This window comes from Crocodylus siamensis, chromosome 2, assembly GCF_052110815.1.
Source record: "Crocodylus siamensis isolate JL-2025a chromosome 2, ASM5211081v1, whole genome shotgun sequence".
NCBI lineage: Eukaryota > Metazoa > Chordata > Crocodylia > Crocodylidae > Crocodylus > Crocodylus siamensis.
This window is the reverse complement of record NC_143396.1, coordinates 199,085,307-199,112,530: the sequence shown is the minus strand read 5'-3', so window position 1 is coordinate 199,112,530 and position 27,224 is coordinate 199,085,307. Positions and strand designations below refer to the sequence as shown.

At 40.7% G+C, this 27,224-nt stretch overlaps 1 protein-coding gene across 1 annotated transcript in view; it reads right to left on the bottom strand.

Annotated features, from left to right (window-relative positions):
* Positions 1–27,224, bottom strand: part of DCDC1 (doublecortin domain containing 1) — a 500,455-nt gene that overhangs the window by 286,431 nt on the left and 186,800 nt on the right. The window contains exon 10 of the mRNA XM_090034627.1: positions 14,975–15,067. Coding sequence (XP_089890753.1) covers positions 14,975–15,067 — 93 coding nt within the window. The remainder of the gene's footprint in view (positions 1–14,974; positions 15,068–27,224) is intronic.

Sequence of the window (27,224 nt, the reverse complement as noted above, 5' to 3'; positions counted from 1 at the left end):
TATATGTCCTTTACGGGAAATACTTACTGTCTTATTACTAGGAAACCATAAACGGTTGATTTAATTAGAAAACAGGAAAAAAAGTTTAGATAAAATAAGAATCATTCCCATCCTTCACCTATGAACCAGGCTAAACACTTCATAAAATTTTAAAAACTAAAATAATGGCTAGCTTACTTAAGGAAAAATGGCTTTTGGTGCACTCAAAAAGGGTGCTAGAGTTTGAATTTAAAGTTCAGTTTGTGTCCTATGAATTGTTAGCAACAGCTGACACTATAATATGCAACTAGCAGGTTGCAGGATCAAGAATTTCAATTTTTAAAACCATCTTTCCCCTTGAGCACCATCATCATGTGTTAAAACCAGATGGTTACTTGAAGAAGCATGTTTTCATTATCAGAACTCAGAAATGTGCCCCTCCTTTGGTACTAGGAACTTCACATTTCAGGACTGCTAGGTCTGATATGAGGCCTAATAAGTCACAAAATAACTATGACTAATAACTGTAATAATTGCATGATTTATCCATTAAACTACCATTCAAATTAAGTAGCTATTTTTCTAGATAAAATTGTACATGATTTATTCTACTTTTGGCCATAAATTGCCCATTTTACTTTTACTTTTATTTCAAATGCATGCTCCAAAGAGGAATTTGTGTACATTTGTGTACACACTTACAGATATAACTGTATTCTTCTTAGTCAACTTAATGTGAATTCTACTATAACTATGATTAGCTTTGATTACCTGGAAGAGCTAACCAGGAGAAAGTTGGCATGGCAAATAAAATCATGTTAGCTGGTTACATGTTCTCTTATATACACATACGTATATGTATATATGTAAAATTATTGCCATACAACTGGGAGATATAACAATACACAAACTTTTTTAGGAGTTTTGAAATATGAAGTTCCTGTGGCTGGGTTGCCACTGAAATCCTAAAGTATACATGTAGCTTTAGCCACAATCTGAGTTGAGAATGGAAGCATATTATTGATTAAAGTCATATGGAGAATATACCTCCTTATTATAATATTACAAGGTATATTTAAAAAGAATGTAGGTATTACTATATTGAAACAGATATCTGTCCAGTTGAGGGTTGTTTTTTTTATCTCTGACAATTGTAAGTACCCTAGCTTCATAAGAATGGGCAAGAAGCCCCCCTTAAAAAACAACCAGGGAAGGGGAAGTTTCCTTTTAATCAAAAGAGTTAATACAATCTTTTGATTCATCTTTTTAATCAAAGCAGTGGCTTATTTGACATGAAGCATGTTATTTTTAACTGAATATGATATTACTGCAGACATCATCATTAAGTATTAAATTCTTTTTTGAAACTTACTAAGATACTGGTATCATTGCTATCTTGCGTCAGTGAACTTTGCAAATTACAGTAGTTATATGTTGTACAAAAAATTATTTCTCTTGGTTGTAATTTTGCCTTTCAGTTTCATCAAATGGCTTGAGTTCTTATATTTTGGAAATGGTAAATATCAATTCTTGGTCTGCTTTTTCTATACTGTACACTATTTTGTATAATTTTATTGTGGTCCAACTTATTCTTCTCCAATTAAACTACACATTCCTAATATTTTCAATCTCTTCAACTACAATTTTTCACAAGCACCTAAACTTCGTCTCTAAGCCATTCATTATTTCTATGATTTCTTTTACATAGATAAGCAGAACTAAACACAGTATTCCAAATGAAGGCATGTATATCATGGCTTCACATTTTCAGTAATATTTTTATCCTATCTTTATATAGTCTAAAGTTTACTTTCTTTTTTGAGGGTTGATGCAAAGTGAAGACAGTATATGCTGAACTTTAAATCTTTTCCCTATGGTAATATTTGAATTTAAAACCATCTTATATATGAACATCTCAGGTGATTCCTTCCACTATGCAGTACATTATATTTGTCATTAACAAATTTTAAGTAACTTAAGTAATTCTAAGTAATTAATTTAACTTCTTAATTTCAATGGGATTTTTGCCTGAGTAAATACTCCAGGAGTTGGATAAATACTGATATATAAAAAATAGATAAACATTATTTTTTTTAGGATTTTAGGATGTTTCCTCAAATAAAAGTAACATATATTTTAGTAACAAGCACATTTTGCAAAAGTTCCTTTTGTGTGCTTTTGTTCTTTAGGTAACAGGCTATTCCAAAAGGTAACCCTACAAGTGACCCAAGTGAGATATATTAAAATCTAGTAACACAATACCCCTGAACTCTTTTCCCTAATAAGAATTTTTTTTCAACACCCAGATGTTGCTAAAGGGGGAAAAAAGACCTGTAAAATTCTTCATCATGGTTCTTTTTTCTTCAAATCCCTTTTTCCCCCCTTTCAAAAGCAATTCTGAATAGAGGTAAAAGAAGACAAAACTTGACCTTTTGTGATCCCAGCATTAATAGGTCTGTTCATAATTCAATCTGTGTGTGTAGAAGCATCCATGTGGAAACATGTGGCCTGAGAGACATAAAGCCTTTCCCTTTAAACATTATCTGACCCTATGAGTTCTATTCACAAAAGAAGGCTTACGTACGCATAAGTTGAAAAAATGCACACTCTCATTGTACTGCAGAAAGCCTACACATTTTACCCCTCATTCTCCAGTAAAACTCAGCATAGAAGTGACACTTGTACAGCATCTGGGTAGGTCTATGGTAAATGAGCAGATTGCTGCCAGAAAAAAAGGATATGGAAGAAGGGATACCAGCTATTTCTCTCATTAAAAATACAAAGTAGGATCCTCACCTAGTTTAGGTCACTATAACTATACTGACTTGAGTGGAGCTGTGATGGTTCATACCAGTTCAGCATTTTGGGTACTATATACTGCAGGCTTGAAAAATTATACTTAGTGTAGTAAAATACTTGCTGTAGTAAAATATCTTTCCTTCTTCCATAATCTGTATTCAAGGTAAAGGTGGGTTTTGAGTCAGGTTTGGTAAATTTTCAAGTTGATGCACTGTGTTCATACTATGTACATATTGCTTTTATTACATAGGTATACACATATATAAAGGCTGTGCATGCTTATACAAAATGCAGGGTTTTCTTAGGGCTTGGAATCCTGTTTTATACAGGAATATTTATTGGATTTGTAAGGCTGGCACAAAGAAGAGTAAGATTTCTTTTTATTATAATTGTATATCAAAGTATTACTGATATTTCTTCCATTTTCTTCTACTTGGCAATAAATCAGCTGTCAGATTGAACGTTATGTAGTTCAGAGTCCATCCAGGTTACAAGTAAGTGCTCTAAGGCACTTTGCATGGAACCTGTCAATTGAAATCTGCACAAAGGGCAGGAGGTAAACAACTTAAAGAACAGCAGTACAACTTCAGGTTTAGTGGGACAAATCATCAGCTGGTGTAAATCAGGTAAGCCTCAATGTCAGTATTAATTTATGCCAGTTTAGAATCTGGGATTCCTCAACCAGGCCCAAAAATAGCATAAGAGACCATGGAGGAACTGTTATTATTTTTGAAAATTAATTTTAAAAGTCATTACTACCACCTCAAAGTTCTTAATATTTCAACTTCCACTAAAAGCTGTAGGTGAAGATGGCCATATTTTGGAAATCACAGTAGGTGCCTAAAGGTATTCCAAAATATGGCCTTCACAACATTCCAATAGATGTTTAGCACATTCCAAAATTAGCACCACATGGATGGACTAAAAAGGATGTTGGGAAACAACAATAAGCAAGGAAAGATACGAAAGATTTGTATTATTTCACATAGTTTAGCTTTAGCATAATGGTTAGGTATTAAATTGAGTAGTCGGAAAAAAGAAATTCCAAGAATAAGCCTCTCTCTAATTGTTTCACATTTAGGGATATTTAGTCCATCATTGTCTTACATAACCTGATTGTGTAACTCTTATTCCTATGACTCATTGACTTCAAGGACACTGCTCACAAAGTCAATGAATCCACACAATTTCTTGTTTATAGGTAATAGGATGAAATGCTGTTGAGCACATGTAGTTAAATTATATTTTACACCCATTTCTTTTTTCATGGAGGAAGGTGGAACAGAGTAACTTATGTGGTCTTTGTCAAAGGCTTCCAAGGAGGAGTACTTGCTCATAACCTCCAGCTTTGTCTGGTCTCTCTGAGTACCCCTGAAGTCAGCCCAGGCACGACTTCTAAAATAGAAAGAGTCCAAGCTCCTTCTGACTCTGAGATTTTAGCCTTTTGGTTCTTGACATTCCCTGATTATCCATGGCCTTGATTCTAGTTCAGCTGCTGAGAGAGGGCTTTACCTTTTTTTACATGAAGGTGTACACCCCAAGATCCAAGCAGCAAAATAGATCCCTTCTCTTTAATAAAGAAAGATATCATGCAAAAGGCCACCCAGCAAAAAGATTCTGCCACCCTGCAAAGGATTAAGTGATCCCTCTTTATCCAGTCCAACCCAAACAACCCAGAGGGCACAGATAGAAGTTATGTTTGTCACACAATTGACCCCATGAAAGCACTCTACAGCCATGCCGTGACATATGTGCACAGCTGCAGAGCGCTTTAAAAGTGGTTGATTGTGCAACAAATTAACCCTCATTTGATGAGGAATCAGATGAAGGCACTCCATTTTGGAGCATCGTAAGGAACTTCTGTTCCCTAGGGTGGGGCTAGGCTGATGCAGCCCAACCCCACCCCCAATACTGCCTTCAGGAAGGGAGGGAGGAGGGAGAAGAGGGAGAGGGGAGATGGAGTGGCGGGGATTGAAGGCCCCCCCACCCCTCCAACTCAGGCTGGGAAACTGCTAGCCAGCAGCTTCCCTATCCCCATCCTTCCTGCAGACAACACCAGAGATGTGTGGGCAGGGCTGCATCAGTGACAGGCAGGCAAGCTTGATTCCACCCCACTCCCAACCCAACAGGCAAATACCTGGTGCTGCTTTACGTGAAGCATCATGAGTTAGATTGGGGACCTGCATGTCTGTCAGCACCCTGAGTGTCCCAAGGTTACGTCAGCTGTCTCTCCTTAGATTCTCCATCTTTCAAGCCAGCTCCCTGTTATTTTAGTTTGATCCACCACTGTGATACTCTTTCAGATTCCCTGGAGGCCTCCTGTGTCACCTCCAAACCTGCCTTGTTGATCATACAAGGCTTTTTAATTATCTTTTAATACTAGAGGCTCATCATGGCAGGTCTAAAAATCTTAATTTAACTCTAGAAGGAACAACTGGCTCCATCAGGTAAGCAGGCCAGGACTGGAATCTATCTACATATTGGGTTAAATTAACCTATTGAAAGAAAGGGCCAGAACCTATTCTATCCATTAGGCACCAGTCGACTTTAGCACCTAAGACCATTTTTACATATGCTCTGTGGGGTTGTGGGGGGGAGTGAGAGGGGGAGGGCACTTTAATTAGAGTGGCTTCAAGAGCTGCTCTAATTAAAGTGCCCACGGCACCTCATGTATCAGCCTCCTTGTGTTTCAAAATGGAGGTGGGGTGCTTTAACTAAACCTCATTGAATGCCCCTGCTACCATTTTGAAGCACAGGAATACTGATATATGAGCTGCTGGAGCATGCTAATTAGACTCAATTAATCTTTCCTTTTTTACTCTACCTTAATCAGAGTTGGAAAGGACCTCAGGAAGCCATTTAGTCCAACCCCCTGCTCAAAGCAGGACCATCCCCAACTAGATCATCTCAGCCAAAGCTTTGTCTAGCCAGTTCTTAAAAACCTCCAAGGATGGAGATTCCACCACCTCTCTGGGTAACCTGATCCAGTACTTTACTACCCTCCTAATATCTAACCTACAATTCCCTTGCTACAACTTCAGAACGTTGCTCCTTGTTCTGTCATCTGCCACCACTGAGAGCAGTCTAGCTCCATCCTCTTTTGACCCCCCCTTCAGGTAGTTGAAAGTTTCTATTAAATACCCTCTCAGTATCCTCTTCTCTAGACTAAATAAGCCCAGTTCCCTCAGCCTCTCCTCAGAAGTCATGTCCCCCAGCCCACAAACCAGTTGTTGTCCTCTGCTGGACTCTCTCCAATTTGTCCACAGGAATATTTTATACAAGAAAATTTTACATTTTATACATCCTTTCTGTAGTGGGGGGCCCAAAATTGAACACAATTGTCCAGATGTGGCCTCACCAGTGCTGAATAGAGGGGAATAATCACTTGGACCTACTGGCAACACACCTATCAATGAAGCCCAGTATGCCATTAGCCTTCTTGGTAACAAGGGCACACAGCTGGCTCATATTCAGCTTATTGTTTACTGTAACCCCCAGGTCCTTTTCTCCACAGCTGCTGCCCAGCCAGTCAGTCCCCAGCCTGTACTGGTGAATGGGATTGTTCTGTCCTAAGTGCAGGACTATGAACTTGTCCTTGTTGAATCTCATGAGATTCCTTTCGGCCTAATCTTCCAATTTGTCTAAGTCACTCTGAATCCTAGCCCTACCCTCCAATGTATCTATTACTTCCCCAGCTTGGTGTCATCTGCAAACTTGCTGAGGGTCCCCAACCCCTGGGGCACTCCACTTGATACTGGCTGCCAATGAGACATTGACCTGTTAATTATTACCCTCTGGGTCCAATGCTCCAGCCAGTTTTCTATCCACCTTACAGTCCATTCAGCCAGCCAGCCTGTACTTCCTTAGCTTGCCTGTGGGAGACCATATCAAAAGTTTTGCTAAAATCAAGGAATACCACATCCACTTGTCTTCCCACATCCACAGAGCCAGTCATCTCATCATAGAAGGCAATCAGGTTGGTCAGGCATGACTTGCCCATGGCAAATCAAGTTGACTGTTCTTAATCACCTTCTTGTCCTCCAAGTGCTTTGAGATGGATTTTTTGAGGATCTGCTCCATGATTTTTCCAGGGACTGACATAAGGCTGACTGGTCTGTAGTTCCCTGGATCCTCCTTTTTCCCTTTTTTAAATACAGGCACTACGTTTTCCCTTTTCCAATCACCTGGGACCTCTCCAGATTGCCATGAGTTTTCAAAAATCATGGCCAACAGCTCTGCAATCACATCAGCCAGCTCCCTCATCACCCTTGGGTGCATCCTGGCCATCCCTATAGACTTCTATATGTCCAGCTTTTCTAAATAGTCCTAATGTGTTCTTTTGCCCCTGTCTGCTTCCTTCCTCCCCAAACTGTCCCCTCCTCCCCAATGCCCGGTGCAGTAGTCTGGGAGCTGACCTTGCCTGTGAAGACTGAGGCAAAAAAGCCACTGAGCACTTCAACCTTTTCTGCATCCTCTGTCACAAGGTTGCTTCCTCATTCAGTAAGGGACTTACATTTTCCCTGATCCTACTCTTGCTACTGGCATACTTTTAGAAGCCCTTCTTTTTACCCTTCACATCCCTTGCTAGCTGCAACTCCCATTGCATTTTGACCTTCCTGACTTTATTCCTACAAGCCCGAGCAATGCTCCTTCATTCTTCCTTAGTTATTTGTTCAAGCTTCCACTTCTTATGAGCTTCCTTTTTGTGATTTAGTTTACTGAAGAGTTCCCTGCTAAGCCAAGCTGGTCTTCTGCCATTGTGCCCATCTCCTTTTGATGGTACGTTCTCACACCACCTTCGCCCAATCCGCTGCTCTGGCCCTCCAAGAGTCTTCGTGTAGGCCCTGGAGGGTACCTCAGTTATCTTCAGTGTGACCCCCAAACTTGCCTGCCATGACTTTGAGTGTTACTTCAGTGGAGGGGGTCCTCTCGGAGGATGCCTCCAGTGCGGTCCCACATCTTGGTGGGCATTCACAGGGCTCCAACCTCCCCTACACCCCAGCCATGCGCCAACATTGGATGGGGTTTAACACTGATAAGTGCAAGGTGTTGCACATGGGGAGGAAGAACCAGCACCACACTTACAGGTTGGGGAACTCCCCTCTTGCCAGCACGGAGACGGAAAAGGATCTTGGAGTCGTCATTGACTCCACGATGAACATGGGCCAGCAGTGTGGGGAGGCAGTCAAGAAGGCCAACCGTACCCTGCTCTTTCCTGCCAAGGCAGGGGGTCGGACTAGATGATCTATCTAGGTCCCTTCCGACTCTAGCTACTATGAAACTATGAAACATTGGAGATGGGCCTCCTAATCCTTTCTTGTAGTCACCCCCTGCTGATGTCTTCCCTGGGCCTCTGCCACTCCTCCTGCTGGTGAGGACCCCTGGACCCTCTCTGGACCTGAAAGAACTGGTCACCGTTGGCCCTTGGGCCTGTCTTCCTTGTGCTGCCCACGTCTGAGGCCATTAGCCTTCACAAAGTCCCCTCGCTGTTGTGTCCTCATTATTAGACCAAGTCCCATCTGCCTTGGCCTAGCGCTAAGGGCTATGCTAACCCAGTCTTGCTAGGGGTGGAAAATGGACCAATCCTAAAGGGGAATATAAGTAATACCTTCACTGCAAGCCCCTCACCCTAAGGTGACATGGCATAAAACCAAAATCAAGACGCTGCTACCATGACTGCCAAGGGAACTTGACAACAGGAAAAAAGACTAAACAGGGAACGCCCATAGGAGGGAGTCTCAGGCCCTCCTGACCCCTAACACCCCTAGTCTCACACGCCCCCGGGCTTAGATCCCGGCTTTCACCCCCAACTGGGGTTTCTCTCCCCTTCTCTCCAGCGTCCTCCTCCACCCTGGAGCTGCGACACTCGTTGCCTCTACTGAGGGTTCCTGTGCTGATTATCAGCACGGTTACTGCTGCCCTCCTCAGTAGTCCTGTCAGTCCCCCGTCAGTCTTCCCCGCAGGGACACCTTGCAGCTCCTACCATCTCAGCCCTCCTCGGTCTTCCAGTCGGCCCCCCTGATTCCCAGCAGACCTCTATTCCTGGCGGGGCTTTCTTCGTGGCGCTGGTTGCTGTGGCTACTGCTTCTGCTGCTGCTGTCACTTCAGCCGCTGTTTCTGCCATGGCTGCTTCTGCTGCCACTGCTTCCTGCTGCAGCAGCATGCCGCAGTCTCCCGCAGCTCCTCCACTCCTCAGCACCCCTCCTGTGCCTTTAGGGGTGCTTCTTATTTCCGCTGGGTGGTATCTCCTTGTGATGTCACCTGGCCTCAGCTGAATATAGGTTTGAGTGACGAATTGCATGGGCAGTTCATCACCATGCATTTTCCCGCTCTTCCCAGTCCCTGCAACAGGTAAGTTGTTATTTTTTCTTCTTTCTGCCTGGGGTTTGCCTCTGAGCAAGGCTTCCCCCTTTTCTGGGCCTGTGCCCATGGGACAGTCATATTTGCTAGTCTTCCTGCACATCAGGATGGTTTGTTCCTGCATTCTCAGTAAGGCATCTGTAAAGTACAGCAACCTGTACTTTAAAGAAGTAAATGACTGGATCCTCTTTCTCCCTTATTTTTTATAACCTACACATGGCTAAGATAATAGCTAGTGCATCTACATGTTAGTGCTCATAAAATCTAGTACCTCTGGCCACTTTTACATATGCTCTGAGAGCTACTCTAATTAAAGTGCCACAGCGTCTCATGTATCAGTGTCCTGTGCTTAAAAATGGTGGCGGGGTACTTGAACTAAAGCTCATTCATGCTGATACACAAGACACAGGAGGTTGCTGGAGTACAGTAATTACTGTGCTTCAGCAGACTCAATTGAGTCTGCTCTGACACACTGTAATTACAATGGAGCAGCCTCCATGCTGGTGTACAGGCACTCTCCACTGTGAGGTACTACAAAAATATGAATTAGATTGGCTTAATGCACATTAACTAAGGCACGTGCTCTTCAAGTGATGCTTAATGCACATTAACCTATTTTAATGTGCATTATGTAAAAGCACAACTTTTTACATGATACTTTAACGTGCATTAAAATAGGCTAATGCATATTAAAGTACACAGACAGGTGTAGCCAGTCAGTGTGCCTACATGAGACACTATGTTACCATAGTGACAAGCTATGACAACATAGCATGTTGCTAAGGCAGGGGTAGGCAAAATGCAGCCAGCAGGCCAGATACAGCTGACCAGGCCATTCTATCCGGCCCACAAAGCCCCTAAAAAGTTTAAAAATTAATATTTATCTGCCCCGGCTGCCTGTTATGCAGTCCTCAATGGCTTTCCAAAACTCAGTAAGCAGCCCTCTGCCCAAAATAATTGCCCACCCCTGTGCTATGGCAATGTAGCAACAGCAGGCACAAACCATAGCAACCAGCCACATCACTGTAGCTCATCACTATTTCAACATAGCATCTAAAAACAACCATGCACTGCCGGGACTGCACAGTACTGCTTTAGCAAGTATTAAATGACTGCACAGTACCAAGTGTGCAGTCAGGAGCACATTTAGACATGCCCAGTGTGTTACAAAAATAGACGCATTGATGAAATGTTAAGGACTTAAAGAGGTTGGAATAGGATCATAGTTAGGTCCCTAAATCCTAAGAGAAAAGGCTCTGGATGAAAAAGTAAAGAAAACAAAGATAAACTGATGTTACGTACAGCTAATTGACAGAAAAAACAAAACATAATTTATATAACTATATTTAGATTTATAATACCTTAAGCTTTATGATATTTACATGTTCTTTTACCAATGTTACTGCAATAAAATATATTGGTTGATAAGTTTCTATTCTGAAAGAATAACGGCTTTTTTACATCTACAAATCTACATGGAAATCCTGTCCACTTTTGCCTGGCACCAATTTTGTATTATTATTTCATTTATAGAATACGCTGTCAACTTCTCAGCATGAGCCGTTGTGAGGAAATGGTTTGATTTAATAGTTCTTCATTACAATATTTCCTGCAGAATCTTATGATTAGCTCACTATGTCTTGACATTGTAAACTACAGTTTTTTTCCCTGAAAAGAAAGAACTTTGTTAACATTTTTCTTTAGAGTAGTAATACAATTCAAATGAAAGCAAAAGGAAGTAACTAAGCTTTATGGTGGATGTTACATTATTTCACTACAGTGAAGACACTTTTATGTGTCAACATTATGGCTAGGAGGAATTCTATATTATAAAATATATTAAGGACAAATTTAAGGAGTGTTCCCCAAGACCAGGAAAACTGTAGAACTGAGTATGTATAAACAGAGGTCCCAAACCTCCAATTGCATACAAGAGGCTGGATCTTTATGCCTTCAGGGGATCTCAGTTAGAGCAGCTGGGATTTCTATGGAGAGAAGTGTTCATTCACATGGACCCTTGTTACCCCAAGAGATGCCCTCATGAACAGGGAACAAAGAGGATCTGTCACTAGGGCACCTCTTGTGGTAACAGGGAACATTGGTCACAAACTGACAGCAGATTTAGGCTAAATATCAGGCAAAACTTCTTCACTGTAAGGGTCGCCAACATTTGTAATGGGCTTCCAAGAGAGGTGGTGCTCTCCCCTACCTTGGGGATCTTTAACAGAAGACTGGATAGGCATCTGGCTATCAAATAACACTGCATATCAAATAATATTTTTAGGTTGAAAACCTAGCTCCTCTAAAGCTAATGTAAGCTCCTTGCTAAAAAGGAGGCGTACACCCAGTGGAAAGAAGGGGTCATCGCTAGGGAGGACTATTCTGCAGTTGCTTGGGGATGTAGGGGGGTAGTTAGGAAGGCCAAGGCAAAGATGGAACTAGGACTAGCTTCCCAGATTAAGGACAAAAAGAAGTCCTTTTTTAAATACATAGGGGGCAAAAAGAAGGTCCCGGGTAATGTGGGGCCCTTGCAGGACACGTCAGGAAATCTGGTCATCACACCAGATGACAAACCTAACATGTTTAACGATTTCTTTGCCTCTGTCTTCCTAAGTAGGGACCAGAACAGCCACCTCCCTGCTGGGCCCCCCTCGGGCCCCGGGGGAGGCACACCTGGGCCAAGGGCTAGTGAAGATTTAGTTAGAGAGCTTTTGGAGGGGCTGGACGTATACAAGTCTGCCAGTCCAGATGATCTCCACCCTAGAGTTCTAAAGGAATTGGCTGAGGTCATTTCAGGACCCCTGGCATGGCTTTATGAGCATTCGTGGTGCTCTGGAGTGGTGCCGGAGGACTGGAAGAGGGCCAACGTGGTACCCGTCTTCAAAAAAGGCAGGAAGGAGGACCCAGGAAACTATAGGCCAGTTAGTCTTACCTCAATCCTAGGCAAGCTGTTTGAGAAAATTATTCTGGCACACATCCAGGAGGGGCCAGCAGGGGACTGCATGCTTAGGGGCAACCAACATGGGTTCATCAGTGGAAGGTCCTGTCAGACCAACCTGGTGGTCTTCTACGATCAGATCACCAAATCATTAGATGCAGGGGTAGCAGTGCACATAGTCTTCCTGGACTTCTGGAAGGCTTTCGACACAGTCTCTCACCTCCTTCTCATTAAGAAACTGGGGGGCTGTGGTGTAGACACCCACACAGTCAAATGGGTCACCAACTGGCTGGAGGGCTGCACCCAGAGGGTGGTAATGGATGGGTCCTTCTCAACCTGGAAGGACATGGGCAGTGGGGTTCCTCACGGCTCGGTCCTCGGGCCCGCACTGTTCAACATCTTCATCAGTGATTTGGATGAGGGGGTAAAAAGTACCCTGTTCAAATTTGGTGATGACACCTAAAGCTGTGGGGGAACGTGGGCACACTAGAAGGAAGCAACAGGCTACAAACAGACCTAGACAGGTTACAAGGGGCGGATGAGAATAGGATGGGATTCAACACAGACAAGTGCAAGGTGATGCACCTGGGGAGGAAGAACCGGCACCATACCTACAGGTTAGGGAACTCCCCTATTGTCAGCACAGAGGCGGAAAAGGATCTTGGAGTCATCATTGACTCCAAGATGAACATGGGCCAGCAGTGTGGGGATGCAGTCAGGAAGGCCAACCGCACCTTGTCATGCATCCAGATGCATCTCAAGCAGGTCCAAAGAGGTGATCCCCCACCCACTAGAAGTTCTGGGCACTGCACTTCTAGAGGGATGTGGACAGCATGGAGAGGGTCCAGAGGCGGGCCACTCGCATGATCAGGGGGCAGCAGGCCAGTCCCCATGAGGAGAGGCTACGGGACCTGAACCTGTTCAGCCTCCAAAAGAGAAGGCTGAGGGGGGATCTTGTGGCCTGTTACAAACTAGTCAGAGGGGACCAGCAGGCATTGGGGGAGTCACTGTTCCCCCAAGCACCGCCTGGAATGACCAGGAATAACGGTCACAAGCTGGCAGAGGGTAAGTTTAGGTTAGATATCAGGAGGCGCTACTTCATGGTCAGGGCGGCTAGGGTCTGGAACCAACTTCCTCTACCTCAGAAAAATGGTAAGTAGAAGAGAAAGGACTAAGGCGATCACCCAGGAAAAGAAAAGTATCATTTGGCACAAATATAGGAGGAACCAAGGAAAGAAAGAATAGTGAGACAGTTGTTAGTAAAATAAAATTATCTGGTAAAGTATCTTATATATACATATATTCAAGTATGTGGGGGGTAAGTTGGAAGTGTGTGTGTGTGTGTGTGTGTATATATATATGTATGTTTGTATGTGTGAACGTATGTATGTATACATAGGTATACATGTGTATGTGTATATATGTATAATATATAATTTTTGATGCCAAATAAAGAAAAATAAAGATTAAGACACAAGAAGTTCCTATATCTTGAAACACAGCAGGTACGTCTAGACAAGACATTTACTGCTCAGTTGACTAGCTACATAGTAAACATCTCGCCATGTACATGTGTGCTGCTATTAGGCTGAAATAAAATTATTTACTCCTCAGCAGAACAGTACTTATAGAATAGTAAATACAAGTACTATGCTGCTGCAGGGTAAAAAACTCCACAGCACCACATGTGTAGATACTGCCCTGGCTGGCTGGAGCATAAGGGGTTTTCAGTGCAGAGGCTGCCTGCTGGCTAGCCCCACACAGAAGCACCCTCATGTCCCAGCCAGCACCTCCACAGCATTTTGAGCCAGAGGGAGCAGTCCCAGGCTGGCAGCCTGACCCCCTGAGCCCACTGCCAGTCAGGGCTGCTCCACCCCGGCTCAATGTGCTATTCATGAATAAACTGTGGAGCTTATTGCTCAGCAGCTTATTGCTCCCAGGAGCACCTGGGAGCAATAAACTCCAGAGCAATAACCTCCACAGTTTTTTCATGTGCCATAATTGCACATGTAGACACACCTAGTGAGCTTTTATCACCATATGTATGTGAGTCTTCCAAAGGCTACCATTTCAGATATTAAATTAGTTTTTGATCTTTGGAAATGAACAATATTTCCACTTTTCAAAAAAAAGTCATTTACATACAGAAATAACATAAGAAAAGTACCAAAGGCTTTTGAGAGTTTCTGAGGTCTTATTTGTATCTGTTTCAGTCCTGGTATGAAAATTTCAGATAGTAAAGGAGCATCCATATTTAAATAAAATTATTTGGTTGCACTCATCTCTTCAAATATCACACAGAGTTTCCAAAAAGGCAGTATAAGGTACATATTCATTTCAGATATTGCCAAAAGTATGATTTAATGCAGGACTTGTTTGGTTTAATCCTAAACCTAATCGTTTAATACAGCTAGAATGGATTGTCCCATTTTAGAGTTCCCAAAATATTATTTCTGATAAGAAGGGTTGAGTTAACTCTAAAAACAAAATCCTCATGCAATGGCAGTGAAATTTAAAACAGGGTCATATTTGTGTTGCCATCACTTTGTAAGTTTTAAAAGAAAGTACAATCCAGTTCACATGAAGGAGAAAAGAGATGTATTAATGCATGTTCGATACATAGCCAAGTGGGATAATTGCCATCTGGCACTGATGCTTGGTATAATAACAGAAGGAAGCAGTAGTAAATTTGGGGGTTAAGGAAGCTGAACTCACCATATGTATTAGGAGATTAGTATTATAAATGCTTTCAAATAAGTTAACACACTAGTAAGTAACAGACTACTAGGGAAACTTTTTTCTATTTAAATACAGAGATTTAAACCAGCTTCATATTAAATAACAAATAATATATTTTACTGCAAGGTAAATAAAATATAACTTATATAATACACTCACTTCTTCGTATTCTAAGTACAATTCTTCTGTTGTCATTGAAAGAATGCCTTTCTCAGTGATGTTCCCTTTCTGACCATCAATGGCAAAATCCAGCTGAAAAATATATACAAATTACTTGAAATGTGCATCAAATGCTTTTTGATTACATACCATAGTTATCATAGCTAGGGACCTGAGCCATAGTTACTTAAACCTTAAATTAAGGTTTAAATAATATTGTTCTATAGACATGTTCATTCATATCAGACATTTATTTTGTGACTATTTGAAAATACATATGTTATAAACCATTATTGGGATAGGTCTGATTTAGGCGTATATAATATGTAGTATATAATATATACTTACAATATTTAACTGTGCTGGTGTCCAAAGTAGTGACAGGTGAAATAAATTTATGGCTTGACAGTATTCACACACACACACACACACACACACACACACACAATATTTCATATGTCTATATGAAAACTCCTTTAGAATGAGTGACCTAAACATTTCACACAGCCAAAGTTATTTTTTCTATAATAGTTAAGTTGGCAAAGCAATTTCTATGACATATATAGTATGATGATGATGACAACAACAACAAGGGTGATGATGAATCAGTCATACTAAGATGTCTGGAGCTGTATATGAAGTATGTTATGATAGAGTTGACAGAATAATGTACTTGGTCCTCTGACAGAAGTATGGACTTCAAGTAAGTGGGAGGTATTACCTCCATAGCTTAGACAAAGATGAAGAAAATAGCAACATAAAAATATCAAAATATCATGTGATTTTTCAATTGTTATTGTCCATGAACTATATATTAGAATCAAGATACAGTAATAATAAAAAGAAAGAGAGGAGGTGTTTCATTGTGCCTTTTCTTTTCCATTTGATTGGAATGTTTAATTGAAATATACCAAGTGGCACAACACAACATAATTGTCTATTAACAAAAAGTTGATCAACTCCATAAGCTTACTATAAATACAAGCTGCCAGCCATCCTGAAAGATAAAAAAAATAAATTATTGGGACACAACATCCACTGTAGACTGTATCATGCAATACAATCTTGTGGATAAGAAGACCAGGACAGAACTACTCATTAATATTGCTATCCCAGGAGATTATACTGTGCACAGCACCTAAGAGAATATCACAACCTGGTCACAAAAGTGCAAATGATGTGGTACCTCAAGAAGATTTGATTATACCATATTTTCTTGTATATAATACATCCCAAAATAATATATGCATCTTGTTTTTGCAAGGTAGAATGAAGAAAAATAATCTTTCCTGGCAGTAAGTAACTGAGTAGCAGCAGCTAGGGACCTGAGCCTGCTCACTGTTCTGCTCCCTGCGAATCAAGGGCAGACATTATTTTCACTTTTACCCAGCTGAAGCTTATGGGGCAGAAACTGCTGTTGTTGCATTTCCTCACAAATAATGTGCAATCCAATTTCCAGCAGCTGGTTTCGGGAAAAAAAAGGACATGTTGCATGCAAGAAAATATGGTGCTTAAAGTTGCTGGTGAAGGCATTAAGAATGCTGGAAATGGAGTAAAGCATTTCATTCATTTAAAACGTTGTGCTCCTTCAGGTAAGGATTACCTGAAAGGATTATGTTTGTGATTTTTTTTCCGGCAAGTATGTAAACATGGTTTGACTGTTTATGGCTTGCTATATTCTGCACATACACCAATGGCTGTTATAACGCAAGAACAAAAGTGAAAAAGAAGAAAGAAGATAAGAGAACAATAATGATAATGGTGATGATAATAATGACAATATGCATCTTTGGGGAACCTGATATTTTGCAGTTACTCGTTACTATACATCTTATTTAAAAATCAAATCTCTCAGTTTTAAAAAATTCCAGCTATGACAGTGACCTCATGTTACTGCCATAATAATGCTAAGAAAAAAGAAACTACCTCTGCATTAAGTTTCCTCTTGGATGCTGTAGTTTTCCCAAAAGAGTTTTTTGCCTCCTTCTAGATCTTCATGAAAGTATGAAAGGAAAAAGGTTCTAAACAGATTATGATAGTATAGCACCTTGTCTTTTAATATCACTGGGTTGTGGGAACTTACTGAGTAAAATCCAGGACAACTGAAGTCAGGAAGACTTAGCCATTAACCTTAGTGGAATCCCAGACTTTGGGGTAACTGATTACTGATTAATTTAACTGATGTTAAAGTAAAATGGACTGTCATGTACCATTACATAGTAGTCCAATTTTCTGCACAAGATAATGGTTTGGTGGGAAGTTACTAGTGGAGGCCATACTGTTATGCAGATTACAGGTAACCTTGTTGCTAGGCTACTAATAAAAATGGGAGAAACAGGTCTACATTACAGCCCAACCTTTTATTTGCTTTCACTTTAAAACATAAAAACAAACATTTATCCCAAAGTTTATCTGGCTACCCATGACAGGACAACAGAGATTCTCACTTTTACTGACGAGAGACTCAAGAGAAGGGAGGAGGGTGGTACATAGACTGGCAGCGAATCTTCTTGAATTTGATGAGATCTAAAATTTCCCTCCAGTCTATGCCCAATATTTATAGATGGCTGGTTCTAATAGTCTAATAAATTATCACTAATTGGTTTTATTTAAATTTCTTTGTTTCACTGAAACTTTTAGAACTGGTCTAAACCAGATCTCTTGTAGACTCAGAAGGTATCAATTAACTAGGATTTATACTCCTGGAACAGAAAAAAGGAGGCTTTCTTATCTCTAGGGACCTACCAAAATTATGGCAGGAATGGGCTGTGTGGGAGCTTCTTTAATCTTGAGGGTTCCCCTATGCACCCCCCACCTGCTGCTGATTGGCTGAGGGGCCCTGATGCCCTGCTGCTTGCTGTTGACTAGCCAGGAGGCAAAAACAGCACTATATTTTAAACCATGATTTTTGCCTACCTGCCTGTCGCGGAACACTCAGGTGCCCTGCACCTGAGAGCAGAAGAACAGCTCGGGTGAGACCCCTGGTGACAAGAAGGGGAAGACTCAGCTGCCAGTCACCAGGGCAGCCACAGTCACAGGTGCTGGTTGCTAGGGCAACCGGTGGGGCTAGCTGACAGGAAGGGGCAGGGCCTGGCCCATATAAGCCCAGGCAGGGGGCCAGGAGGGCAGTTTCCCTCTGGTGAACGAGGGAGGAGGGGCTCAGCTAGTACAGTTGGAGGGGAGAACTCTGACTGTGTGAGTATCCTCTGGTCACTGCTGGGGTTGGAGTGTTTTCCCGGTAGGGACTGAATGTTGTTTGGCTGGACAGTCCAGGTTTTTATGTTATAGCCCAGGGGCTTTGTGTTTTTGTGTTTACTGTTTTAACCAGAGGACCGGGTGAGGCTATTAGGGGTTGGAGGCCTCATAGGGTATATGGTAGCATGGGGACCTTGGTGCCAGAGAGGAAGCAGCATTTGGGGTGCATTGGCCCCAGTCCCAGAGCAAGGGGGGCAGTAAGGAGCCCGGAGAGAGGGCCACAAGGAGTGAGAAGCCCCAGAGCAAGGGTGGGGGGCGGCGAGAAGCCCCAAGGAGGTAAAGGATAGGGCCAAGCCACAACAGGGCCCAGGTCAAAAACTACATCAGTACCATCTGCAAGGATTGGGCTACAGTGTACGGGTGGAAAAGGAGCCACAGATAGCACCCCCTGGCACCAGGGCACATAAAGTGGGCAGCCTCCCACTAATTACATCAGTCAATTAATCAATTAAGATCAAGGCATGGCAGGAGAGTAAGCAGGCGGTTGGCCATAACAGGAGGGTGAAGCCACCAATAGAAAGGCTCCAGTAAAAATACTCCTGTCACACTGCCGATCAGGAGCGAGTGGCAAGGCCCCTCTGCCAACTGGCAGGAGGATGTGCAGGGAGAACCTGCAAGATAAAGGAGATTAGTAGGGACCTACTGAATTCAGGGTGGAAGTGGACTGTGTGGCAGCTCCTTTCTTTCTCCATTGTGGAGTGCTGCTCAGTGCTCATCTGGCTTTTTGGTTTTTTACTTTAGTTTATGGTTGTCTCTGAGAAAGCTGATTTTTTTTTAACAAGTTATATAAGCATCTTAAAATATATCTATTATAGCAAAATAACATTTAATACATTTGACTACTACTATTATATTAAGATAAAGCTATGATATAGTGTATCTTGATTATTTAGTGTATGGACCTCCCTTAACTCCATTCAGGCCTTGTGTTTTATTTAGATGTTTGCTGGCTTTCTTTACTTTGCTAACCAAGTTAGCTGTCACATCTGCATAAGTTTGCACTATGGTCACTCACAAACAGGCTTTTGCCTTCTGCTTAGGAACACTTCTGCGTCTTAGCCTAGGCCCCTTGAAAATGGCCAGGACTAGCAACAACATTACTAGAGAACTGGACACAGGTGTAGCCAGCAGCCTTCAAGGAAGAGTAGCAACAGTGAGATTGGAAGGATAGAAAGCAATTGGGTAATTATTTGGGAAACGTACAAGCTAATGATAAAGAAAGCCTCATATCATCAAACCACTTTTATGCCTGTCACTCACATTGGGCACATTTAACAATGCCTGTAATGATGTCTTTCACATGATACACCACATCCTTGATGCCCTCATGTGTTTCTAATTACAAAAGAGCAAGTCTTTGGATACCTAATAAGAATATGAGTACTGAATTTTGAAAAAGCTTTTAGCCATTAATAAGAACCTTGGAGCACAGGGTAGAAAGGGATCTCTGAAGTCACTGAGCCAAGTTGTCTACTGTTTCAGGTAACCATACATAAAGTAAAATGCTTTCAGGATGGAACTTGAAAAGTCAATTCCTACTTGAAGGTTATTCCAGAACTTCATTAATATGATCATTAGAAACTCTATTCTAATATCCAGTCTAAATTTACATGCAAATTTATACACATACAGTATATTTAAAGATACTAAAGATCTGTATTTAAATAAAAGTCAAATTAGACTTGTTTGCAAATAAAGCAGAAGTTGAGTCAAGGAAATGCATTTTCATCTTCAGTAATTATTATGCAGCATTAATGACGTCTTCTTAAAGTATCCAGACATAATAATAATATGCCGCTTTTTCTTTTAGGGCACAATTCTCCTGTCATGTATGCAAAGCACATCTCTGCCTTTTGGCATAATTTAAATGAAAGATACACATACTGGGTCTCACTTTCTCAGATTACATTAAATTATTATTTTATTCTTTTCAGGTTCCAGTACAGGGATGAGCAAAATGTGGCCTGCAGGCCAGATCCAGCCTTCCAAGGGATGTTATCTGGCCTGTATCAGGTCTCTTGGCCCTGTCTAGCCCAGGCACAGGGGGCATCCCAGGTCAAAGTATGTGCAGCCAGTCCCGCTGCCCTCAGGCAAGTAGCAGGGTTCAGGCAGCACAGCACCTAGATTCAGCTTTCCAGCAACATCAGCAGTGGTAGCTCCCTCTGGTTGCTGCTGCAAGTGTCACCACTCCTGCCAGACTGGGCCCTGCTATGTGGGCACCTTGACCCATCCACCCCACCCGCACCCCTGGGATACCAGATGGAGCGGGTGAGCAGGCAGGGTCTCCATGGAGACCAGCCTGGGACCCTCACCAGCACAGAGGGCTCAGCTGGGTAGATGGGATGGGGCCACAGATGCGTGGGAAGCAGCATCTGGAAACAGGATGGATGCATGGATGGGCAGGTCTGGTGCCAGGATTGTGAGGCAGTGACTGTGTGGAGCTGGGGCCCAAGCTCAGGGCAAAGCCATGATGCAGGGAGTGGATTGAGGCTCTGTCCCAGGCCTCAGCCTTGCACTGTCACCTCCCCATGATCCCAGCCCCAGCTCTAGCTCCCACTCACCTGTTCTACTCCCACACATTGCTTCCTGACCACCTGCAGCCACATCCCATCCATGCAATCGAGCCTGCCCTGCCTATGGGTGTCCAGGGCCAGTCTCAATGGAGACCCTGCCTGCTCACTCTGTCTGGTGCCCTTGGTAGTGGGTGCAGGGTGAATGGGCCCAGGCTGGATAGAATCAATCCTCCTCTGCTCCACAACCTGCTGCACTGGGTTAGCACCTCACCCCTCCTGTCATGCCAGGTCAGCACCCGCATCAACAAACAGCTCAGCAAAACTCCCTAAGTGGCCCAAGTAATTGCCCACCCCTGTTCTAGTACTATGCCTATCACCGTGGAGTCTGCTGTTTGAAAATTATTTTGGTATGTGCCTGAATTTCAAACAGGCAACAGGTAGGTACCTACCAATAGGATTAGAAAGAGGAGTGAGTTGTCCAACAGAATAAATATGTCCAAAACACTAATAACATTTGTCTTTTAAAGTTTAGAGACACTTCAAAAAGTTGCTGTGCCAACTAAAAGTTAAGACAGTATTTTCCTGCACGACTAATCTTGGTCACCATTCATAGCACCCTTCTGAGTTGTCAAGTATTATAAATGTGCCAAATATGGAAAGGACAGAAAATGAACAGCTCTACAGAATACAATTCAGAGGGGTTTATTTGTTTATCTGTTTTGACAAAAAGTAGTAATAATCATATTGGAAGGAAAAGCATAGGACCAGATCTCCATACTCCTAGTATAACAAGTCAATGGAACTATGACGGTTCATTCCATCAGAGGGACTGCACTTTGACAGTTGAATGCACAGACAAAGAAAATCCCTTGTATATATGAATATTCTAAGATTCATAAGGAAATTCACACAGCTGATAAGTCCTTCCCACTTGCCAGCAAGACTTGTTAAGTAGTTCCCAAAGGGAACTGATAGCCGGCAGCAAGCCCTTGTGGAAGTTCAAGATGACATGATTGGCATTATTTTCTGTTGGGTTAAGGTACATGATTACACTGAAGAGTGACTCTTTCCCAGGCCACTTCCTTTTGCTTAGACACATGCCTGATCATTGTGCTTATGTGGAGAAGCTTTCATAGGGTGGGAAGAGGTGAGTGATTTCTTTGACCTTTCTTTTTAAAGACCCAGTTTACACTATGAATGTGAAAAAACTACATTCTTCTTTATTTTAGCAAAGTTGAGAGGTTCAGTGCACATGAAACATGCTGCTACCATGTGCTATGCTAAACAGATTGGAACTGAGCAGGATTAAGTGATATGTTGCTACTGGTGGCCCATTAATACTACAGTTCCTAGCACTTCTAACCAAAGTGGAACTGAATTGATGTTTAGTATGGGTGGAAAGTTTTTTCAAAATATTCATAATATAGACTAGGCCCAAACATTATTGAGTAACTGAAATAGGATTTTTTTCTTCTTTTTATTCACTCTCTGCTATGCAGAGAGGGATTATATGACTTCAGCTCTGCAGATGTGTGTGTATTATTTTGCTCTCATCAAACCTGAATTCATAAACAAACAATAGTGTGGTTACTTGTTATTTTTTTAATGGCTAAATGAAAGATAAGGAGGAAAGACAGAAAATAGAAACTAAAAAGTGAGCCAAAAGCAAACTGAAAAGAGGGATAAAAGAAAAAAAAATAAAAGTAAAAAATGAAAGGCATAAACATGAAGTGGCTAAAACCAAAAGGAAATAGAAAGCAACAAAGAGAATATAAATTAGAAGATAGAAAAGAAAAGAAAAGAAGATGTAGAGCTATGTTCTGAAAAAAGGCTTTGGAAAAACAATGAAAGAAAAACAACGAAATACAGAAAGGAAAGGTAAAAAAACTCCCACAAAGAGTTGGAGAAAATAAAATGTAAAGAAAAAGAAAACAGTAAACAAGAATAATAGTATCAAAATAAGCAAATCTGACAGCCACAGGCCAACCCTAAGAACTCCTTAAGTTCATATTTCCCTCACTTTCTAGTTTTTTTCTGAAAAACCTTAAGTACCTAGATGAATCTTTCCTTTAAGCCTGTGGAAAAGGCTGTAAGAAAAACATAATACACTAAATAAGACTCTCTACCACATGGCAGGCTAAGTAGTCGGTTACTCCTTTGTAGAAAACATGATGTATTGTATTAAAATAATAATATAACCCCTAAAATATATTAAATTGCATAAACCTAGTTTGCCCAGTTTAAAATTATTACTCAAATGAAAGGTAGAGAATCAGGCCCAACATGCAATAATAGCTACTTTGTTAAGCTGCAAGATGTATCCCAAAAGTAATTTCATTAAAAACTGTTGGATACTAGATGGCTGGGTGTTAAACTCCCATTAGGGTTCTGCAACTAACTGAGCATAAGGATCATATGGAGTGACCCACACCTTCCAATCACACAGAAATTATTTTTATAGTGAAGTTGTTGGTTAAATAAGCCATCATTTTAGGAGGTGTAGAAATATGTTTTCGTAAAAACAATACCAAATTCATGTTTAAATTTTAAAAGGGTACAATGATTACATGGAACCTAAAAAGCCAAGCTAATTTAAAAAAAGAAATGAACAAACAAAGAGAACTTGAAAGATAGTAGAAGTTAGACTGATCAATTCTCATTTCAATAAATGTGCACAAAGAATTAATTGAAGATGTGTAATTATCAAGGGATTAAATATAATTGGGTTTATGCCAACATGATAGATGGAGGAAAAATTAATTCAAAATATAAACAATTTTTGTTAACAGAATTTGTATAGTTCCGTCAGATATAATAAAATAATCCATAATCTATGGAGACTATACCCCAACAAACTATTTACTGTCTCAGCAATTCATCCTAAAAAAAAAAACTTTAGGCCTATTAATTTTGAAATGTTAATATTTATAAACCCATTAGAAGATAACAAATGTATAAGTAAGCAGTCTGAAATATGCTTTATATGCAGATCAATATAAATAATACAGTTTAATATAAACAGTATGACAATCAGCCTTCATATATATTGACAAGATTCCCCAATGGTTTGTTACCATACAAAGGAGTGGGACAAATTACTTATTTATATATACAAAACATGCTTATAAAGGCCAGCTGCAGGTATTTTTTGGAAAGTGCATTTTAATAAGGTCCTATTCAGTAGGGGAACAAATGGGGAAAAAGTAGTTTGCACTACAGAGTTTAGTGCAAGAGCTTTCTCTTTTTCTAACAACGAAATCAATCATTTGTCCAGACTGTGGGGAGTCAGAGTTAGTTACTGAAAAGAGCTCCATATATAAACAAGTCAATAACTCATTGTGTGTTATTGTTGAACTGAAGAAGTCTGCTTTCAAAAAGCTGCCCCTGCTTCTCTGAGAATGAATGTCACTGTATTCAGAGATTGGGAGAGGGGTCTTTTGTTTCTAGCTATTGCTGGCTGCCATTTATGTATGGGAAAGGAGAAGTGACTGCTAGTTGTCTCAGGAAAACCACACCATAACTACTACATAACTCTACATTATGGATGTCCTAAAAAAGATCCCATTTTTGGAAACTTATTTTTGTTAAACATTTTATAAGTTTTCATGAGCATCTGAGATCCTTATTAATATTCTGTATAGTTTTTCATTTTATAAATAAGAAAAAAAAAAGATTAAGGATGACAAAAAATCAAATCATCAGCTTTTAGTTGAGGGGGTATACTTAAATATATTTAAATAATTAACAAATTATCTCTCTGATAACTTTTATAAATGTTAATGTATGTCATATAGATGTTAGTGCATGTAGTTATATAATAGTGCTTTGACCTGTCTTCTTTTTTGCCATTCTGTATTTCTTGTAATGATTTAAAAGATAACAAAACTCAGGGTGAGTTGTAGGTGAGCTGTCTCAATTCAGATTTGGGGAAAAAGTGACAAGTGACCATTATTTAAGGTCATTTTGTAAAAGTTTATATTGATTCCTTTGCCTGTCAACAACAACTCCAAAAAAGGTCTAGTACTTTAGACTGAAAATGTAATGGACTCTAGGCTCTGAAGCTGAGAACACATAAGTGAGTGATACACCATAGGTCAGTAGACCTATTGAATTCAGTTGGACCATTTACAGCTGTACTGTTACTCACATGTATAAAACGTTTGTAAGGGTATGTATGGCCTTAGTTTATATGGGGATTAATGCTTTGGGATTATTTAGGTACTGATAAAAATCAACTTTCTGGCAATCCTTATAATGAAGATTTTTAAATTTTAAATTGCCTATACTAAATAGTTGTCCTACTGATTCTTCCTTCCTAAGCATTCTTCCTTCCTTTAGAACATTGAAAAACTCATTCATAATCTTCAGGTTATCCATAATGGACCTAAAACACTATGTAAAAATGTCTTCTTTATCATGTAAGAAAGACTAAGACAGTGTCTTTGAGCTAGCATACTCTGTGCAGCATGGAGGCTGGATGGATGGTGTTCTGAACCAAGTCACATCTAATCATCAATAAATACGAGGAGTGAACAGTAAAAGCCTACAGCTCTCCCAGATACATACCACTGTAAATAATAAAAAAAAATTATACCACTTAAATAAAAAAAAACTTAATAGGACGTCTAACGAATATTGGGTCTCCAGGATCCCTGAGAGTAGGACCTGGTACCTAGCCCTGAACAGCCTGCATTTCTGGTTTGGAAAATGCTTGAATTTGAGGGGACAAGATATGGCCAGGTTATGCTCGAGCCCCCTGGTCCCTGGATGCACCACTGCAATGGGGTAGACAAGACCACAGAGGCCAGGCCTGCAGAAGTAGTTTACTGATATAAGAAACAGCTACATTTTAAAGCAGCTTCTTTAACCATTATAATATAAAAATGCATTCTGCTTCGTTCTGAGAGCAGCTGACCCACTGGGTGAAAACAGAATTAAATTTGATATACTGACTGGTTAACAGTGACAAAATCAAGACTCTTAACTGTTAGAATCCAAAAGGTTTGCATACAATTTCTTTGAGCAAAAATATATGTAGCTAGAGTCATATCTCATCAGTACTCAAAAGAAGATTCAACCGTAAAGAAAGGCAGGCAAGGTATACAATTCAACTGCCTTGGGGATTCTAGTGCATGAAGGCAGATTAATTTGTAGCTGTCACTCCATAGGCCACCCCTGAAAACTCTGGGCTTCCTCACCATGCATCAGTACCATTTATTGTTGGAGATGCTTATTCAAAAGAGTACAGATGTCAGAGGTCTTGGGTGCACTTTGTATTTGTGTCTTGAACTACACCACCAGAAGACAGGGTGATGCAGTGCAAAGTTGAGCTCCAGAATATCTGCACAGGTAACACATAAATAGAGTAGTAGGTTGTGTATTAGAGGTGCTTAATTACAATCACGCCTTAGCTAAAATTCTAAATAATACTTGTCAAAGTAACTGATGTTGATTTACAAGAAAACTGCTCATATCAGTGGCCTTGGGAGAGTTTGTTGACCTGTCCATTATAACATCTTTATTTTTAAGCTTAGAAATCTAGACATGGAGTTACTGGGCATGTTTACATCTTGTAGGAAGGTTATGAAAACATGCTCATCCACTCACTTTTACTAAACATGCACACATCATGAAAAACATGTCACATTGTTGCTTTTGGCATGTGGCCGAGGTGCTACCAAGAGCTGCTCTCCATTCACTGAATGGTTCTGGGTATACCCAGTGATAACCATAGATACAGTACATGATTTTTTTTGGCACAAAGGGTGGGCAAAACAAGCAAATTGGTAGAATGTGTTCTCATGGCACCAGCTGGTAGCACTGTCCAATGTGGTGCAGGCCTGCCTCAGTGTAATATACCTAGAATTTCAAAATGCCATTTTTATTATTTTTCAGAGTTCAACCAGACTTCAACAAAATTAATGTGGAAGTGGGACAAGCTGCTTCCCTAACGTACAGAGAAATTTATACTGGGGTATTCAACTGACAGATTTTGTGACCAATGATATGAAACAAATTTGTAATAGTGTAAAGTGATCTGAAATGTGCTACAGGTTACTAGCACATTTCAGTGCTAGTTACTACTACACAGTGCTAGTTACTACTACATCTGAAATGTGCTACAGGTTACAAACACATTGCTAATGCTTAATAAAATGCACAGGTACAAATACAAGGAATACTAGCAAAATAAGGTACACATACCATATTATATGAAGATTCTGATAGATGTTTAGGAAAGACATTTAGATTTTTTTAAAGTTTAAGTACATGCAATTTGTGATTTGTATGACAGGGTCATTAATAGTCATCCTTGACATTTCAGTGAAGTGTCAAAGGATAAAAAAGTTAACAAAAAGAGTTAGATGTCTGGATGTACTAAAATATCCATACTACTTTTGGACACCTCATCTTAGGAAAAATTCAATGCAGATGAAAAATATTCAGAGAAGGATAATGCATGATTATTGTTTCACATATAA